The sequence below is a fragment of the Salvelinus fontinalis genome, chromosome 13 (assembly GCF_029448725.1).
Source record: "Salvelinus fontinalis isolate EN_2023a chromosome 13, ASM2944872v1, whole genome shotgun sequence".
NCBI lineage: Eukaryota > Metazoa > Chordata > Actinopteri > Salmoniformes > Salmonidae > Salvelinus > Salvelinus fontinalis.
Genome location: NC_074677.1, coordinates 43,747,479 through 43,759,702, shown reverse-complemented (window position 1 = coordinate 43,759,702; position 12,224 = coordinate 43,747,479). Strand labels below are relative to the sequence as shown.

Sequence of the window (12,224 nt, the reverse complement as noted above, 5' to 3'; positions counted from 1 at the left end):
ACTAGCTCCAGTCAAATGTATACAGTTGAAGTCAGAAGTTTACATACACTTAGGTTGGAGTCATTAAAACTCGTTTTTTTAACCACTCCACAAATTTCTTGTTAACAGTTTTGGCAAGTCGGTTAGGACATCTACTTTGTGCATGACAAGTAATTTTTCCAACAATTGTTTACAGAAAGATTATTTCACTTATAATTCACTGTATCACAATTCCAGTGGGTAAGAAGTTTACATACACTAAGTTGACTGTGCTTTTAAACAGCTTGGAAAATTCCAGAAAATGATGTCATGTCTTTAGAAGCTTCTGATAGGCTAATTGACATAATTTGAGTCAATTGGAGGTGTACCTGTGGATGTTTTTCAAGGCCTATCTTCAAACTCAGTGCCTCTTTGCTTGACATTATGGGAAAATCAAACGACATCAGCCAAGACCTCAGAAAGAAATTGTGGACCTCCACAAGTCTGGTTCATTCTTGGGAGCAATTTCCAAATGCCTGAATGTACCACGTTCATCTGTACAAACAATAGTACGCAAGTACAAACACCATGGGACCACGCAGCCATCATATCACTCAGGAAGGAGACGTGTTCTGTCTGCTAGAGATGAACAGACTTTCTTGCGAAAAGTGCAAATCAATCTCAGAACAACAGCAAAGGACCTTGTGAAGATGCTGGAGGAAACAGGTACAAAAGTATATATATCCACAGTAAAACAAGTCCTATATCGACATAACTTGAAAGGCCGTTCGGCAAGGGAGAAGCCACTGTTCCAAAACCGCCATAAAAAAGCCAGACTACGGTTAGCAACTGCACATGGAGACAAAGATCGTACTTTTTGGAGAAATGTCCTCTGGTCTGATGAAACAAAAATATAATTGTTTGGCCATAATGAACATCGTTATGTTTGGAGGAAAAAGGGGGACTCTTGCAAGCTGAAGAACACCATCCCAACCATGAAGCACAGGGGTGGCAGCATCACGTTGTGGGGGTGCTTTGCTGCAGGAGGGTCTGGTGCACTTCACAAAATAGATGGCATCATGAGGAAGAAAAATGATGTGGATATATTGAAGCAACATCTCAAGACATCAGTCAGGAAGATAAAGCTTGGTCGCAAATGGGTCTTCCAAATGGACAATGACCCCAAGCATACTTACAAAGTTGTGGCAAAATAGCTTAAGGACAACAAAGTCAAGGTATTGGAGTGGCCATCACAAAGCCCTGACCTCAATCCTATAGAAAATTTGTGGGCAGAACTGAAAAAGTGTGTGCGAGCAAGGAGGCCTACAAACCTGACTCAGTTACACCAGCTCTGTCAGGAGGAATGGGCCAAAAATCACCCAACTTATTGTGGGAAGCTTGTGGAAGGCTACCCGAAACATTTTCCCCAAGTTAAACATTTTAAAGGCAATGCACCAAATACTAATTGAGTGTATGTAAACGTCTGACCCACTGGAAATGTGAAAGCTGAAATAAAAGCTGAAATAAATAATTCTCTCTACTATTATTCTAACATTTCATATTCTTAAAATAAAGTGGTTATCCTAACTGACTTAAGACAGGGAATTTTTACTCTGATTAAATGTCAGGAATTGTGAAAAAAATATGCTCATGCTTAATAGCCTATTGAGTCATCGAATGCAATATTTCGAACACGTTGTCCATGTCTTTTGTGTACAACATTAATTTTGTCGGCTACACCAGACAAATTGCAGATCAAGGAGGGGGAAGCGGCAGCAGAGTACTGAGCAGCAGCTATGTATGCTGCGAAGTGGGAAACCGCTTTGTAAAAAAAATCCTACACTTGCTCAGAAATCTAAGATCTTTAGCAATGGCAAATCAGGTTTCCAGAACATTCGGAACCACAGCCACTCCGAAAAAAATGTCACTTGTTTCATTAGACGCTACTGTTGCCGAGTCCATCAAGGCAAACCACCAATCCATTCACACAGTGCTTTTTAACGTACATATTTGCCATACATGATTACATTGTGCATGTTCATTTAATACAGTCATTATTTTTCAACATGCTTTCTTTCACCTGGGATTTGAACCCACAACCTCTTGGCTCACAGCATTCCGATCTTCCCGCTACGCAAACATGTCTGTGTCAATGGCTGTTTTGACCTGCACTACTACACTGCTACAATCTTATCTCTGTTAAAAGTACACTCATAGTGAATAAGGAGTAACATTAAAACAGAGTAATATGCCCCACCAACATCAGACAATTATACAGAAAATTGCTGGAACAAGTAAATCAAATCAATGAGGCGAGTATAGTCAGATTAACTGATAATTGACACAGACATGGTGGTGTAGCAGGAAGATCAGAATGCTGTGAACCAAGAGGTTGTGAGTTCAAATCCCAAGTGATGACAATAGTATTTAGAAATGCATGCTAAATGTAATTGTGTGTCAAATATGTAAGTTGAAAATATTGCATGTTAAAAGTCCTGTCTATGAGGATGTCCCTAAGCCAGCGTTTCCCAAACTCGGTCCTCGGGACCCCAACGGGTGCATGTTTTGGTTTTTGCCCTAACACTACACATCTTAATTAAGAAAAGTAACACTGGAGTGATAGATGTGCAGATGATGTGCAAGTAGAAATACTGGTGTACAAAAGAGCAAAAAGTAAATAAAAACAATATGGGGATGAGGTAGGTAGATTGGATGGGCTATTTACAGATGGGCTGTGTACAGCTGCAGCGATCAGTTAGCTGCTCAGATAGCTGATGTTTAAAGTTCGTGAGGGACATATAAGTCTCCAACTTCAGCGATTTTTGCAATTCGTTCCAGTCATTGGCAGCAGAGAACTGGAAGGAAAGGCGGCCAAAGTAGATGTTGGCTTTGGGGATGACCAGTGAGATATACCTGCTGGAGCGCGTGCTATGGGTGGGTGTTGTTAAGGTGACCAGTGAGCTGAGATAAGGCGGAGCTTTACCTAGCAAGGACTTATAGATGACCTGGAGCCAGTGGGTCTGACGACGAATATGTAGCGAGGGCCAGCCGACGAGAGCATACAGGTCGCAGTGGTGGGTGGTGTATGTCGCTTTGGTGACAAAACAGATGGCACTGTGATAGACTGCATCCAGTTTGCTGAGTAGAGTGTTGGAGGCTATTTTGTAAATGACAGCGCCGAAGTCAAGGATTGGTAGGATAGTCAGTTTTACGAGGGTATGTTTGGCGGCCTGAATGAAGGAGGCTTTGTTGCGAAATAGGAATCCGATTCTTGATTTAATTTTAGAATGGAGATGTTTAATATGAGTCTTGAAGGAGAGTTTACAGTCTAGCCAGACACCTAGGTATTTGTAATTGTCCACTTATTCTAAGTCAGAACCGTCCAGAGTAGTGATGCTAGTCGGGCGGGCAGGTGCGGGCAGCGATCGGTTGAAAAGCATGCATTTAGTTTTACTAGCGTTTAAGAGCAGTTGGAGGCCACAGAAGGACTGCTACAGCATACATACATACATAGCATTGAAACTCGTTTGGAGGTTTGTGAACACAGTATCCAAAGAAGGGCCAGATGTATACAGAATGGTGTCGTCTACGTAGAGTTGGATCAGGGAATCACCAGCAGCAAGAGCGACATCGTTGATATATACAGAGAAAAGAGTCGGCCCGAGAATTGAACCCTGTGGTACCCCCATAGAGACTGCCAGAGGTCCGGACAACAGGCCCTCCGATTTGACACACTGAACTCTATCTGAGAAGTAGTTGGTGAACCAGGCGAGGCAGTCATTTGAGAAACCAAGGCTGTTGAGTCTGCCGAAAAGAATACGGTGATTGACAGAGTCGAAAGCCTTGGCCAGGTCGATGAAGACGGCTGCACAGTACTGTCTTTTATCGATGGCGGTTATGATATCGTTTAATACCTTGAGCGTGGCTGAGGTGCACCGTGACCCGCTCGGAAACCGGATTGCACAGCGGAGAAGGTACGGTGGGATTCGAAATGGTCCATGATCTGTTTGTTAACTTGGCTTTCGAAGACTTTAGAAAGGCAGAGCAGGATGGATATAGGTTTGTAACCGTTTCGGTCTAGAGTGTCACCCCCTTTGAAGAGGGGGATGACCGCGGCAGCTTTCCAATCTTTAGGGATCTCGGACGATACGAAAGAGAGGTTGAACAGACTGGTAATAGGGGTTGCAACAATGGCGGCAGATAATTTTAGAAAGAGAGGGTCCAGATTGTCTAGCCCAGCTGATTTGTACGGGTCCAGGTTTTGCAGCTCTTTCAGAACATCTGCTTTCTGGATTTTGGTGAAGGAGAGGCTTGGGAAAGTAGTTGTGGGGGGTGCAGAGCTGTTGGCCGGGGTTGGGGTAGCCAGGAGGAAAGCTTATTGAAATTCTCGATTAACGTGGATTTATCGGTTGTAACAGTGTTTCCTAGCCTCAGTGCAGTGGGCAGCTGGGAGGAGGTGCTCTTATTCTCCATGGACTTTACAGTGTCCCAAAACATTTTGGAGTTAGAGCTACAGGATTCAGATTTCTGTTTGAAAAAGCTAGCCTTTGCTTTCCTGACTGACTGCGTGTATTGGTTCCTGACTTCCCTGAAAAGTTGCATATCGCGGGGACTATTCGATGATAGTGCCTTCCACCACAGGAAGTTTTTGTGCTGGTCGAGGGCAGTCAGGTCTGGAGTGAACCAAGGGCTGTATCTGTTCTTAGTTCTACATTTTTTGAAAGGGGCATGCTTATTTAAGATGGTGAGGAAATTACTTTTAAAGAACGACCAGGCATCCTCTACTGACGGGATGAGGTCAATATCCTTCCAGGATACCCAGGCCAGGTCGATTAGAAAGGCCTGCTCGCAGAAGTGTTTTAGGGAGCGTTTGACAGTGATGAAGGGTGGCCGTTTGACCGCGGATCAATTGCGGATGCAGGCAATGAGGCAGTGATCGCTGAGATCCTGATCTGTCATTGTTTAAGAAGTGGTAGATTTCTTCTGTGTGGGCTATTTTTATGCTTAAGTTTCGTTTTTGCCTCTTTTACTTTCTGTTTTATACACAATCCACAAACAGCTGAAAATACAATATTTTTGGTTATGGAAAAAATATTTCGATTTCTGCATAGTGCATCTTTAACCATACTTTATTCATATTACTTTAATAAAATATTTCAGTTGTGTGTGTGTACATTTGTTTTATTTGATTACTTTATTACTTCATTCCAAGTCATCTCATCTCTATAGAGCTGCGGCCTATCCTGTCTGACAAATCACTACTTTAGTAGTTCTTTAAAGTAAATAAGGCATAATGTTATGAATGCTGGATACCAACTATCAATCACTTAGAATAGATCATGTATTTTCAGGTAGAGATGTATGGCGAAGCAACTGCTTTCTATCCCTCTTGATCGCACGTTATTTTCTCTTCTCTCGTTCTTCGTGCCCACACAGATCGGCCAAGGAACGCAATGAATTGTGGTCACTGAAGTTTATTACCACGTTTTCTGCGCTAAACTATGTAGAATATTGGCTTGTTGTAAACTACAACACCCTACTACATCGGGCTAGAATCGATGTTTCGCTAGAGAAGCTGCACGTTGAGCTCCGAAAAAACCTGAACAAAATGGACTTCAAATAATTGAAGCGACGTCGGTCAATTAGTTGTTTTAAAAAAAGAAAAATAACAGACATTTCAGTTCATCGCTCAACACTAGAGATCAAATAAGCATGGATCCAATTAATGTCTACACTGGGGTAAAGTAGTGTGGACGCCGATAACCACAGAGGGCTGTGGGCTCACATCGACAGCCAGCGCTTGTTAACCCACAGAAGAATACATGTTATAAACTGTCAAAATGTCACTGTTAGATTTGACAGCAGGATGTTGTTTTCAGCATTCGCTCTCCCAGTTCCACCTTGTGGTTGACCATTCATTCAGGTGGTCCATGTTTCAGTGCAGCTCCAAACGTCCCCTCTATTCAAACCTGTTTTTGCAGCTGTAGACAGTGAATCCAGACTATCTTTTTCTCCATTCAACAAAAGCCTCGAGCACTCAACAGGGTTCTACTGGTTGAGTTTAGGGTCCAGAAGGTACAGAGAGAGGCATAAGCACAGACCACACATACCGTAGTAGTACACCCACCCCAGTGTGGTCTACCCTCCATCGGGCACCAGACCAGACATGAGGCCATGGGAGGGGCTCTTCCTTCCAGTTAATGTGGGGGTGGGTAGGTGAATTTGATCCACATTTCTGCCCTCCTAGACTCTTGTTGACACTGTTAAATGTAGCAGCCAAAGAGAAGCCAGCACATGCACAAGATGTGGTTCTGTGTGCCAAGATACTGCCCTCCTAGTGTGCCTTTTCATAATGTCTCTGTCTATACTCATGACTACCAAGCTGTTTTGTGGGTCGAAGTAGTGCAGCCTATCCATTCGTCCCAGGCAAGCCAACCCTGGTATTGTAGCCAGTCAAGCCTAGCCAAACCATGCTGGGTGTATGCAAACTATGCTTGTAGCCAGCCAAGTCAAGGCCTTCTGTGTCTATTTGCTGCCTCCCAACCTCCCTTTGCCATGATTTGCAGCTTCCCTCCTGAGCAACACCCTCTCCAATTGGTTTGATTGCATTTTTGGGGGGCAGCACTCAGGCTGATCATTATGTGTCCTTGCTTAATCTTCCTCCTGGTCACTTCCCCCCGATGTTAACCAAAAGAGCTTTGGAGAAGGTGCTAGTTCTGCAATACTGCTGTAGAATTCCACCACTCCAGACCTGCTTCAGTGGGGCTGTGTCTAACAGAGGCGGTTGGTGAGAAACGGTTTCCATGTGTTTGATGCCATTCCATTCCAGCCATTATTATGAGCCGTCCTCCCCTCAGCAGCCTCCACTGGTGTGCAATGCAAACGTATCTTACACCTGCTAGTCTGCCAGTATCAGTTTTCAAAGCATCCTTTCTTTCCAAGGGAATGTTATTGCCAACCTCTTTTTGTGTAAGACAATCATTGGAAATAATTACCATAATAAAGCTGCAATACTAAGAGTTTTTGCCTTTGTGGCACACACACACACACACACACAAACACATTGTTCTCTGAAATCCTATAATCTTGCAGCGTTTAAGGTAATTACTCTTGTTGTGGATGGGAGGCTGGTGGGACTATGAGGGAGAAACAGTGGAACAGCAACCAGCCAAGCCCCCTGCTCCACTGCTCTAATCCTATTGTGGTTCACAGCAGAGCGCTGGAGCATCCACACACACACACACACACACACACTTCTTCTCTAATTCAGTGGGGAGGGAGGGAACAACAACAACAAACATTTGGGCTGAGTGAGACAGGTGTTATATCCCCCCCAATACATCTGTTTCAGTGTAGTAGGTTTAAAGGTGTCGATGTGGCACGAATTGAGGGAGTAAACGCAAACGCCTGTGTGTTCATGTTTTAGCGTAGACTGTGGAGAGATCTATCAGCTGGTTAAATACTGCGGAGAGATCTATCAGCTGGTTATCTGGTCCCAAGTGTGGCCGTGTTTTGGTGTGAAGGAGAGGTCCAGTATTGCTGGATCATTCCCAGAGGGCAGCGAGTGTATCAGAGCAGAGCCAGGCTGAACCAGAGCCAGGCAGAGCCACCAGACAGTGTTTGTGGTGTTTAGGTTTGTATGGAGTGGAGAGGAGTAGTGTGGAGGTCCATAGCTCAATAGCTGCTCCCAGTGGGGTTGGTGTATCGGAGCAGAGCCAGGCCGACCCAGAGCCAGACAGGCAGAGCAGAGCCACCAGACAGATGGCCGAGCCGAGGAGCACTGGAGCACTAATTACATGGGAACATCCTGTGGGGAGGCCAGAGCCTAACCACACTCTCCATTTCCTCTTCTCTCTCTTTCTCTCTCTCTCTCTCTCTTTTCTGTCTCTCTCTTCTCTCTTTCTCCTTCGCTCTCTCTCTCTTTCTTTATGTCTCTCCAGGTCTCCTGAGGAGGGGCCGTCCTTGGGAGGAAGCAGAGGCTCTGCATGCTGCGCTGAACGAGGGAGGATGAAAGAGAGCGAGAGAGAGAGAGAGGCAGCTGATCCACGTCTTTATACCCGAGCCATCCACCTTTAACTTCTTCGTCCTCTTCATCACCACCCTCATCATCACTTTTCTTATTTAACATGTTGTGTGGAGGCTGTTACTGTTTATAACTGGAAAGAGGGAGCGCTTTGTTTAACCCTATAGAAGCCTCTGTCACACCACTCCATGGACTGGCAAATCACACAAAGCAGTGTGCTGAAGCCAGCCAATCGTCTCGGCAGCTGATGGCCTCTGACCTTTTCGGGTTGTCTACTAAGAGCGAGTCACAGAACCACCTGGCCCCTCCCCAGTGCTATACTACTGAATGCTGAACATGGACCTGCCCTATCTGTCTGTCTGTCCGTCCAAATGTCTGTCTGTCACATGGCCTGTCAATCTGCACCAAGTGCAATATCATGACATTCCACCACACAGAGGTTCTGCACTGACTGCCGTCACTATAACAACCACCACAACCATCAAAACCAGGAAGTCACTTAATAAAGACCAAAAAAATGTATAAATAGTGAACAAAGTCAGTGACCCCATTTCTCTCTCTCCGTCCACCATGACATTCACGTCTGATGATCCATCCAGCCAGCCTTAAGACTTTGAGCGTATACATTAATGACACACAGTGCAGGCAGGTTTCTTATTTTCTTTTCACCCCCCCCCCCCCCCCTTCCATGTTATATTTTGTTTCTATGTCTTTTTAGCACTTATATTTAAACAGTGCCGGCCACACCGTACCATACTCAGTAAGTGATCAAAGATTTTGTTTATTCTACTATGTGATGTTGGATATGAAACTGGAGGTTAATTCTTGATTGCCTATGATTGTTTCAGTAGGCTTAAGGTGAGACCTGCCCAGCTCATTGATGAAAGGACACTGGAGTAGTACATCTTTTATAGTTATTCTAATGTAAATTTCAAAAAAATATGTAAATGCTCCATTTTAACCTATAGAAGCAGTTTTGAAGGGGTGAACTATATACTTGTTTTTACCCTGCTTTGAAGGGAGCGATGCATTCTATACATCGGGAGAAGGAGCCTAGCATGTATTGGCCCTATCTGTGAACAATGTTCCTTTTTAACAAATTTATCTCAGATGGTTGGATTTGAGGTTCCGGACTGGATACACCACCCACATTGAAAGAGAGTGACAGTGGCACCTTTTAATGGTGGATAAGATTTACTATCCCCAACTAGTCACAATAGCTGTCTTTGTGCACACACAGGGATTATTTTACCCCTTGTGGATATCCCATTCCTGGAGTTGAGGAAAGAAAAGGACCCTTAAAAGAGGGAGCCTCAGTCGGTTGTAGTCATAAGTTAATTAGCCACAGAAATCAAACCCTTCGAAAGGCATCATATTGGCCAGGTTAAATTGGAGGAGTTTTTACCCTTATTCACCCTCAAATGGGGACTAGGAGTTGTGGCATTGGAAAAAAAGCACTGCTTTCATAGGATACAGAAGGAAATGCAATTTTTATCTCGGATTCACTATGTACACAATAGAGATTATCCTTTACTGCCTATGTCATATACTAGTAGACCATTCTATGCATCAGTTTGGGCATCATATTTGACAAGTTTATGCAATATCATGCAATCTAATCTATCATGCAAACATAATATGTCAAAGAGGAAGACAATAATCACTTGTAGGACGAATTCTGTACTTTACAACGCAACGAAAGCAACTTTTCTCCAGCGCACAACTCTACAGAAGGAATATGTGGCTTCATGTTTTCTATTGAAAGGAAAGCACCGTGTAGAACTTGTTGCGAAAATGTGTGGAAATTTCGTGGTAGATTGAATTCATTGGGTAGGCTTTGAAATGGTTATTGTGTAGTAACGTATGGGTCTGACTCATCTTGGCTTGGTGTGTGTGTGGGGGGGGGGGGGGGGGGGGGGGGGGGGGGGGTCGTGGGATGATGGATGTGTCTCTATTGCCAGTTAATTTGTCTCAGCTTCCCTCGCTAGATCTGTGACCCAAATGGTACCCTATCAAGTGCACTACTTTTGACCAGGGCCCATAGGGCTCTGATCAAAGGTAGTGCACTATATAGGGTATTATTTCAGAAGCAGGCATAAACTGTGAGGAGGAGAGCTCTCTGAATGTGATTCTATCCGACCTGATCTGTTTACTCGGCAACATCATCTTAATCAAGTTTCTTATCTTTCTTTTCTTTCTTTTGTGGACTTTCTTTTTATACAAATTAGTTTTATATATGACTGCAATAGAGATATATAGCTATATTATGCAGTGATTTTAATATATTGTAAATGATGGCTTGGATGCAATGTATTTATTTGTTTGTTAAAAGTAGATTGAAGAAGAATCCGTAAAGGGAAGTTGATGTTTTAAGTATACTCTTAAGTATACACTTTATTGTCTCTTTGGGTTAAGAAAGGCTCCTACGTCTGCATTCATCATATTGTATTGCAATGAAACAACACAATACCTTTTTACATCACTGAGAATCCTTGTGTTTACTGTGATCATGAATTGGATATCACACACACACACACACACACACGCGCGCAAACGCACAGACACACAAACACATACACAGGGAACTGCGTCGTTAACCGTTTTATAACCGAAGTATTGTTCTATGCTCTATTGCTCAATGCTTCATTTTGTATTTTCAAAAGTGTCGCTTCTTTTTCTAGACCAACAAATCAAAGTATTTTGCACGTTAATTTTCATTTGATTGAGAGAGTGATATTCAGGGATTTATTTGTAACCCATAACTGGCATGTTGTTCTAGAATCCACTTCACACATTCTATAGAACTCTGTAGAACACTCTCCCACCCAGCACAGAACCCTTTCATGCTGGCATTCTGTCTTAGAACAACAGTAGAGGGGCAAATTGTTTTGTTTGGATGGGTTATGAATGGAGGTTCACACAATTCCAAATTTATATAATTTAGATCAAATATCCTTTAGAAGTAAAAACCTAATTTGTATGGAGTAATTCTATTTGAATAATCACAGGAGTGATGTATTGAGAATGTGCTCTTTCTTGTCATACAAGAATCATGTAAAAAGAGGCCTATTTCTGATATTGAGCAGAAAACAGAGGTTATTTTTATTTTTAGAATAACTGTGTTAAAAAGAAGTGAAAAAGAAAATACAAGCGATCAACAAAATTATTCTAGAACTTAACTGTGACACTCCCTCAGGGGGTGATATGAAATGTACACCTATATGTAAATGATCAAATAAACGTATTTAATCAAAGTGTATCACAGCGTCATCATTTGCATCCGATTCTCGTGTGTTTCCTGCTTTTTCTAAAAAAAAAAATTATCTTTGAAGATATATTTAATCTTTCAAAATATCTTTGACTTGCGAAGGCAGATGACTAAACAATAACAGTATCACCATTTAAGAATCAGTTGAATCACATGAGCCGACGAGTCATTTCTCTTTTGAAGTAGTCAAATTAGATTACATGGCGCCATTTAGTATGAGCCAACATTCAGAACAGAACCCAGAACCCTTTACAGGCTCCCTCACACAGTTGTGTATCTAGAAACACACACCAGACAAGGAAGAGTAGACGGCCAGGACACCTGAAAGGAAGGTAATGCATAGGCCCATTTAGAAAGGACCCCAGGAAGGGGAGTGGGCCAAGGAACCTATTTTGCTATGGGGCGATTTTTTTCCCCCCTCTCTTTTTAGTGGGAGACAGACTCACAAAGGCTTGATTTTAATCATGGCCAACTAGGTAAGAGAGAGAGAGAGTATGGCTGAGTTTGGAGCATTGAATCAATGAAGCCTTGTATTGTTCCGTGAGGTGTACCAACCATGTAGCCAGGCAACACAGCTCTATGCTACGACACTGACAGAGATTCTTTGGTTCGTGAGTTTAGGTAAGCCTGTGGTCACTATACCGTGTGGTTCAGTCAGAGACACACTAGCTGAGGTACAACGCAGAAAGTGAACGTGAACCTGGTGTACACAGAGAGACTTTTTCCCCCCAGATCTACGTACATATACAGTGTCAAAACACAATATTTGCCTGGAAAGGGAGGGAGGGAGGGAGTAAAAGGCCAAACCGTTCAGTGTTGTATCATTTGCAGACATATTTCATTAGAAATATGTCAAAATGTTGACGTTCAACCATAGTATTTACATGTCCTTGACCGAAGGGTAGTTAAGGGTGACATATAGCTACAATGGGTTTCTTGTCTACATGAGGGTGTAGACAGGAAACAGAGAGACAC

General features: G+C 43.0%; 1 protein-coding gene across 1 annotated transcript in view; it reads left to right on the top strand.

The window, feature by feature from the left end:
* spns2 (SPNS lysolipid transporter 2, sphingosine-1-phosphate) overlaps window positions 1–11,235 on the top strand; it is a 135,306-nt gene extending 124,071 nt beyond the window's left edge. Inside the window, exon 13 of the mRNA XM_055942972.1 lies at window positions 7,899–11,235. Coding sequence (XP_055798947.1) covers window positions 7,899–7,907 — 9 coding nt within the window. The 3' untranslated portion in view covers window positions 7,908–11,235. The remainder of the gene's footprint in view (window positions 1–7,898) is intronic.
* Window positions 11,236–12,224: the final 989 nt, after the last annotated feature.